The 8,159-nt window shown below is 44.1% G+C and overlaps 1 protein-coding gene across 1 annotated transcript; it reads left to right on the plus strand.

Moving 5' to 3' along the window:
• Positions 1-644: 644 nt before the first annotated feature.
• APOBEC4 (apolipoprotein B mRNA editing enzyme catalytic polypeptide like 4) lies at positions 645-1,898 on the plus strand. The gene has a single exon (XM_019528377.1). It carries the CDS (start codon positions 686-688, stop codon positions 1,787-1,789), a length of 1,104 nt encoding a protein of 367 aa, XP_019383922.1. The 5' UTR covers positions 645-685; the 3' UTR covers positions 1,790-1,898.
• The last annotated feature ends 6,261 nt before the right edge of the window (positions 1,899-8,159 follow it).

Genomic DNA, 8,159 nt, shown 5'->3' on the forward strand with positions numbered 1-8,159 from the left:
TTTACTAGACTAAAATGGGCATCAACACATGAACTCAAGAAGGCTGGTGTCATGGACTAGATATAATTACGTATTTACTGCTGTCCTGGTCTGGAACTGTAATGATGGTAACTATATCTTTTATTTTATTTTAAACATCTAGCAAACTGTGCTCAGTTTGTGTAGGGCAATAGTTCTTAAACTGTAGTCAACAGACCACAACAAACCCAATCAATTAAATGTTTGATGATACACATATGGAGTGGTCTGCAAAAAGACATTACGGGTGGGCAGTTGGCCCATTGACCCAAAAAAGTTGGGATAACAGGTGTAATGCAAATATATTCCTTTTTATTATATATTTGCTTTTTATTGCTTTTCATTATATATTTTGTGGGTTGAGGGAAGTAGCTGGAATTGCAATTTTCTAGTTTCTCTATTTTAAACAAATAAAGTTGGACAGCAAAATCAAGGACAATCTTGAAATTCACACTGCCAAAAGCACTTGTCTTTTCACTTGAAGCTGCCCTCCTCAAAGGTTTTTAGACCTTACTACTGGCCAAAAGCTAGAAAAGTAGTTAATTTTATTCTAGGAGGAAGTTATATTATGCTTACAGTGCAAGTGCAAGGGAAATGAATTATGCGTTTTCTCTTCTTTCAGACTTAATCAAGTACAGAAAATACAAGTGACATTTTCCAAAGAAATATGAACCCAGAAAGGGAAACACTGTTCCAGGAATATAGGGCAAAACAGGGGACACTCGTAAAGCCCTATTACTGGCAGACACTGAGCCATAGCTGTGCCAGATGCCCCTATCATATACGGACAGGGGAAGAAGCAAGAGTTCCTTATGTGGAATTTCACAAGGCCTTTGGATTCCCATATGGGCAAATGACTCCTCAGAACAAACACAATATATTCTATGAACTGAGAAACTCTTCCAGCATGTTAGTCCAAAAAGGCCATGCTACAAATTGCATTGAGTATAACATCCATCCAGAATCCATGTTATTCGAACTGGGTGGTTACCTAGACTCAGTTGCATATAAATATGATAGCATTGGATGCATCATTCTTTATTCTAACTACTCTCCTTGTAATGAGGCTGACCACTGCTGCATAAGCAAGATCTACAACTTCTTGACCAAGTATCCAGACATCATCCTATGTATATATTTCTCTCAGCTTTACCATACTGAGGATGATTTCCCTGTATCTGCATGGAACCGTGAAGCTTTGCAAAGTCTTGCCAGTTTGTGGCCTCGTGTGACTTTACACCCACTTTGTGGAAGAATGTGGCATTCCCTCCTCTGCAATTTTGTGAGTAATATACCAGAGGCAACCTTTTATTATCCAGTTTTACCTGCAAGAGCATTAGCTGACCAACAAAATTTGTATAGAAGTAACACCATTACAGGAATGAAATCTTACTTTATGAAAGCATCTCCCCAAGCAACATATGGAAACCCAAACGTATTTCAGAACTTGCAGAAATCTTCTTTCATTAATATAGCCTCTCAGCAATCTGCATCAACGATGAATGGCAGATTGCCACCACTGATGAGTCAAAACCATTTGGTGCCTTTTACTAATACACTTCCGCCTTTTGGGAGGAAACACATATACTCTAAACCAAAAAATATTGTAAGGCACTTAAAAATGCCTCGGGAGTTCAGTGAATTTAATGATTCCCAATTCTTTCCCAGTGAAAGGCCTGTTCAGATGATAAAAATCACTGAAAAACTTACAAGCAGCAAAAGCAGAGACCAAAGAGGGCGACAAAAGAAGGAAAGTAAATTCACCTCCTAAAAAAATTAATATGCTGTTGGGACTGAATGGCTCAGAGAATTGATATGGACATGAAATCTCCTACCTTTAGAATACTAGTCTGAATATATCCCAGACCAGTAACAATGTACATTCAGTGCTTTCTGATGACTTTTAGTGACTTGTGACAACCGGATTTGATGATCTCAGTTTAATTTCTACTAGAAAGATACTGGTAGTATTCACCACACCACCATGACTGGACCCTTAGTAGCAGCTTTTGCAACGAAGGCTAGGATGAAACAGGCAGCATAGGCCAAACTCTGCACCCACCTACCTTCAGGTGAAGGTAGACTCCCACCACCTGTTCTCTGAATACAATGTCTTCCCTCTTCACCCTTTATCAATAAATTCACATATTTTAAAATCACATATAGATATGTAATACCAGAGCACATGAAAAACAAAAATGCAGTGAATCTTTAAGACAGATCTTTTACATATCAAGATAATAGACAAGTATGAAGCTACAGTTATACTTCAGATCAATGTTCTCACTGTTTAAGTAAACTATATTTGTTAATGATAACATTGCAACTAGCACGAAGTTGGTAGCTTGAACTCTTCAGCTGGCAAAGCGCTTGTGAGCAGAGGTACAGAAACTTGATGCAACAAGAACGCTGAATAATTTTGTCAAATCAGTTTCCACACACACCCCCCGCCCTCATTTTTATGGCTGTGGCATGAAGCCTGGGTACAACTATGCCTTGTCATGCCCAAATCCTCAAACCAAAGCTCTGCTTTTCACTCTGCGTGCAATATTGCAGTACGAAACTAATCTAATGTAAGAGATGCGCTACTTTCCAATCTGATGATGTAACTTGCCAAGTATATTCCTCTTAGGGAGGTGGCTTACTGGGCTGAAGTCAGGCATGTGCATGGTTTGCAGAACTAGGCCTCTGTGCAAGAAATTTTCCTCCTGTACTAAACCCATGTCCATAAGACACATCATGCTTTAAGGCCTGCTTCACCTGCACTGAAGACAAGGAGCCTCCCCCGATGTCAGCAAGAGAGGGCCTGGCTACTTGAAAGAGAACAAGCTACTTGTACTGCAACAAGTATTAAAAGACAAGAAGGGAGCAGTTTACTGGAAACAGTTCAAGACACATTGGTTAAAGGTGACTTTCACAAACCCCTTTTGTGGGGCTCAGTCTCTTTGCCTGGCAGCCCAGACTGGCAGTGCCCATCTGTCTGCAGTCCAGATCCAGCTGGTGTTCCCAATCCGGCACCCAGGTGGGCACAGCAGGCACCATCTGGCCACATGGAGGGTGGTGGGGGACAGGTTGCCTCCAATGCACCCCCACAAAGCAAAGGAGCCTGCCCCATGGAGAAGGAAATGGATATAGCCTGGCCCTGAAGTGGGGGGTGGGCATAGCCAGGTTTTAACTTGGCCCACTGGGGGTGGGGGCAGGGAAGGGACTTGCTCTCTGGCATCAATCAGGTATGCACAACAGACAATATTTTCATTTTCACTGCTGTATGTATAGCCAGTCTCTTGTTCATGTTACTGACCTTTAATTGAAGTTATTTAGGTACACTGGTAGTTGCACAAGCATAACAAAACAGCTTGGCACTCAGTGCAGCAGCAGTACTAAGGGTAGCTGTGGCCCTTCCTGGATGCCAATGCCAGTGGTGCTACCAGCTGACTGCAACAGTGGCTATTATTTTTCCATGCCCCACCCTCCCCAAGTTGGCAACTAGGACTATTGTTGCAGTTGCCCCACCTTAGTTATGCTACTTGGTCAATAATGGTAGTATAATTTATTCATAAAAATACTAGTAGTTACATTTTGAATCCTACCTGTATACATATATATTTAAAGTCCCTTCAAGGAGGTGAGGCCTAGCACTGAAAGGAAATTGCTTCTCCTACCCCTCAGCATTACTGAGGAAAAAACCTGGAGCTGGGTGAGGTAATTCACAGCACACTACTCTGAGTTGCTATAAAACAGGTTCTAATATGACAGAAAATTAATTGCATAGGTGGTCTACCTCCTGCAAAGCTTCTAGTTTGATGTGTACTGAATGTTGTCTTTTTTGTATATCTTATAACGTGTGTACATGCAGTATTCACAGTAGGAAAATTGAAAGTGGCCTATACACAGATATTCAATAGGGTCTGTTATATACATACAAACCTTGAGATGTTCAGAGGGCAAATCTGTAAAACACTTGTGATCTTTCCATGAAAGTAATTATAGAAGAGCAAAACAGTGCTATTGTTTTCTTCCTATGGTTCTACTATCTCTTCCTTTTAATTGACAAGGGCACAAAGGAAAATACACTTACCTGAAAATTTCAGAACTGTTTTCGATGCAGTTGGGAAACAGCTACATTTATATTCATGAATGGCCACATGGTCTGCAGACAACAAAGAACTCTTCCCAATCCAGTGATGAGTGTTTTTCAAGATGGAGACAATAACTGAGCTGACTTGTGCCAACCTGATACTTGCCTGGGTATGTGAAATACTGGGATGGCTAACAGGGAGAAAGGAGAAAGGCACCTACAGGTTTCCCTCACTTTATGCGGGTTCTGTATGTGCAAATTTGCTCTTATGTGATGACCCTTTTTATACCAAAAAATTGTTATATGCAAGGTAAATTCACTCTTATGCGATCAGTGTGATGGAAGCCCACAGTCAGCTGCTTTGTGCGGTGCACTGTGGGAGTGACAGACACCAAAATATAGTCTCCTGTGTGGATTTTTTTTTTTTTTTTTGGTAAAAAAATAAATAATATACATATATGCACATACACACACACACACACACTCTGAGTATCACTCCACAAAGAAAACCTTAACCCATTACAAAAACTGCACCTGTGCAGCCCACACACCCGTATAAAGGCCCGCTGGTCACCTAAAGCTGTTGCAATATCTGCCACACACGCTACACACACAAACCACCTCTGGTCTCTTAGACCAGACAACCACTTCATTTCATTCCCACCCTGCTTGCAGGCTCACGTACTCAGTTCACCTGTCGTCCATGTCACTGTCACTCCAGCTCCCACTGGAGGACCCGCTGCTGCTGCTGTTGCTGTCGTCAGTTCCATTTGTCTCTTCCTTGCTGTCACCACCCACTTCCCAGTGGCTTCGGCCACATCCTCTCCATCCTCCACTACCGATTTCTGATAGTAGGTCTGGAGTTTGCTCAGCGCCATTTTCACACAGCCTACACTACCTCTACATCTGTGTGCCTGTATAACAGGAGGTTCCTGGCCTTCCACAGGGTGCTCCTGACACAGGACGCAAACTGGTCAAAACAGGCCAATGGGTTCTGTTGTCTGCAACATGTATTTATTTCTGTAGTTGCCATCCCCATTATGATGGTGCCCTGTGCTTGTGTGTACTGTCTGCTGTTGGCGAGTACCAAAATTGTCTTGGAAAAGTGGTAGAAATGGGTCTGGGAATCAGTACAGTTGAGGTCTTCTAATATTTCCCTATTTGTTACATTGTAAAATGGGTAGCCTTTATGCAAATTTGAGTTATGTGCTGTTTTCCAGGAATGCATGTACAGCATAAAGTGAGGGAAACCTGTAATTAGTTGCAGAATCGCAGACCTGGTTCAATAAAGTTCTAGCTGGAGAAATCAAATCATTCAAAAACCTCTGCACATCTATAGTGAACTATCAGCCAGCCAATACAGGGAAAGGTGATCGATAACTGAGGTTGAGCTAGGAACTTCTATTCCTAATAGAACTGTTGCTGCTTTTGAAAAGAAACATAGAATCATAGAACCGGATAGGACCTGTAAGATCATCAAGTCCAGTCCCCTGCCATGGGCAGGAAGTTATTGGGCTCAGACAAGCTCAAAAAAGTGCCTTTCTGCCTCATCTTGAACACCTCCAAAGAGGGTGACTGCACCACCTCTGCTGGGAGTGTGTTCCAGATTCTGGTGGCCCTTACAGAGAAAAAGTTCTTTCTTATGTCTAGCCTGAATTTACCTCCCAGCATTGCTTCTTAACACCTCATCAGTTGCCAGGTTGGAATCGATGGTCTCTTTAACAAATTTTTCAAAGATTTTACCCAGAACCAAAGGCAAGCTAACCAGTCTGTAGTTTGCAGGATCATCCCTCTTTCCTTTCTTAAAGATGGGCACCACATTGCCCCTCTTCCAATCATCTGGGACCACTCCTGAGTTCCATGACTCTTCAAACAACTTGGCCAGTGGCACTGCTGTAAGCTCAGTCAGTTCTTTCAGGACTCTCGGGTGCAGGTTGTCTGACCCAGAAGACTTGAAAGAGTCCAGATGTTGTAGGAGATCCCACACCTGTTCAGGACTGATTTAATGTAATCTGTTGTCTTCTCCATGTTCCCTAGGCCTCTGGTCAGGAGAACAGGTCCTGTTTAATTTCAGGAATACCAATGTGAAGTATGTATTTAGGAGTTCTGCCTTTTCGTGGGCATCAACTGTGGGCTGCCCCTGAGCATCCTGATTTTTTCTTGCTCCCTATGTATCTGTAGAAGGACTTTTTGTTGTCTTTTATGCTCGTTGCCAGCTTGATTTCTATGCCTGCCTTAACTTTCTGTGTCTCGTATCTGCAGGCTCTGGTGATGCAAGTGAATTTCTCCTTGGTTGCTGATCCGTTCTTCCATTGCTTATATGCTTCTTCTTTCTTTTTCAATAGCTCCCTAATATCCCTGTTGAGCCAAGCGGGTCTTTTGGCTCCTTTCCCACTTTTTGTCCATGTGGGGATGGCCTGTTTTATGAGCTGTGAGAATTCCCTCCTTAAGGAAGCATCACCGTTCCTGAACTTCCAAATCATCCAGTTGCTGGTCTCAGAGGGCCTCTCCAGCTAGCCTTTTGAGTTTGTCAAAATCTGTCTTCCTGAAATCTAGGACTTCTGTTCTGCTGAGTGATTTCCCAGTCTTATGGTGGATGGTGAGATTTCCCGGGTGGGTGGTTGTATGTCCTCTGGAGGGAATTTATTCCAGTCTGGACACCCTAACTGTGAAGAAGTTTTTCCTAGTGTTAAGCTTGAAACAGTCTTCCAGGAGTTTGTGGCCATTACTCCTGGTTTTCCCCAAGGGTGCCCTGGTGAACAGTCATTGGTGATGTAGGGGGTGCACGCAGGTGCACGTGCACCCCCTAAGCGTGGTGGTGCACCCCTTGCAAAAAGGCACCATCAACACTGCTGGTGGCACCTGTGGGTGGTCGCCGCTTGCCATCCCCTCCCCTTGCCACTGACGCTGCTGGCAGCATCTGCAGGTGGTTCATGATCGCCGCTGTCTGCCGCCAACACTGCCAGTGGCATCTGTAGGTGGTCGCCGACCTCCACTTGGTGCACACCACCCCTCCTCCCCCTGCTGCCAACAGTGCCACAACTGCCTGCAGAAGCTCCCCACTCACCACTGCCATGGTCTCACCGCTGACAGCGCCACTGCTGCCTGCAGGAGCTCACCGTGCCCCCCCAGCCTCTGGGGGGGCACAGCATTCATGTGAACAAAAGCCCTTCGTGTAATTCCCCTGATATAGCAGTAAGTTACTACTATGTCCCCTCTCAGCCTTCTCTTTTTTAGGCTGAAGAGACCCAAGTGCCTCAGCCTTTCCTCATATGGCTTGCCTTGCAAGTCTCTGATCATATGGGTGGCTCTTCTCTGGACTATCTCAAGCTTTTCCACGTCCTTGCTGAAGTGCAGCACCCAGAACTGAATGCAGTACTCCAGCTGCTGTCTCACCAATGCTGAGTAAAGTGGAAGAATCACTTCCTTGGTTTTGCTTGACGTGCATCGGTCAGACCATTATCAGTACGAACAGGATATGGTATCTGCAGGTCTTTTCTATAACATACATGTGACACAGAGCCTCCAGGCTAACTGATTTGTAGAGGTTCACACACCAGAAATACTGCTTCCACCTCTTGCAGTCATTGGTCAGGATGTGTAGAAACTGCCCCTATCTGCCTTTCAACTTAGTTGCACAAGAGTTTAACACAGAATGGGAAAAGATGCTTTACTATCACTGAACAGCTTTGAAGCAACTCTCTTTGAAACTCCTTTAACCATTCAGGAGCTGCTGAGGTCCAAGGAGGTCCCATGCCAGGACTGCTAAAGTGTCTTGAGAGCTCTGATAGTCTAGACACCCAGTACCAGATGTCATCTACCTAGACTTTAAGAAGGCCTTTGACACGGTATTGCATCCTGTTCTCATAAATAAACTGACAGGCTGTGATGTAGATGATTACATGGTCAGGTGGGTGGCAAATTGGCTTAGGCGGTTGCACCCAGAGAGTGGTGGTGGATGGGTCAATATCAACCTGGAAAGATGTGGGCAGTGGAGTCCCGCAAGGCTCAGTCCTTGGACCAGTGCTATTCAATGTCTTCACCAGTGACTTGGACAAGGGTG

This window comes from Gavialis gangeticus, unplaced genomic scaffold (assembly GCF_001723915.1).
Source record: "Gavialis gangeticus isolate Ggan-Ray unplaced genomic scaffold, GavGan_comp1, whole genome shotgun sequence".
Taxonomy (NCBI): Eukaryota; Metazoa; Chordata; order Crocodylia; family Gavialidae; genus Gavialis; species Gavialis gangeticus.

Coding starts and splice junctions, on each gene's coding strand:
- APOBEC4 (XM_019528377.1), top strand. CDS start 686: ATGAACCCAGAAAGGGAAACACTGTTCCAGGAATATAGGGCAAAACAG.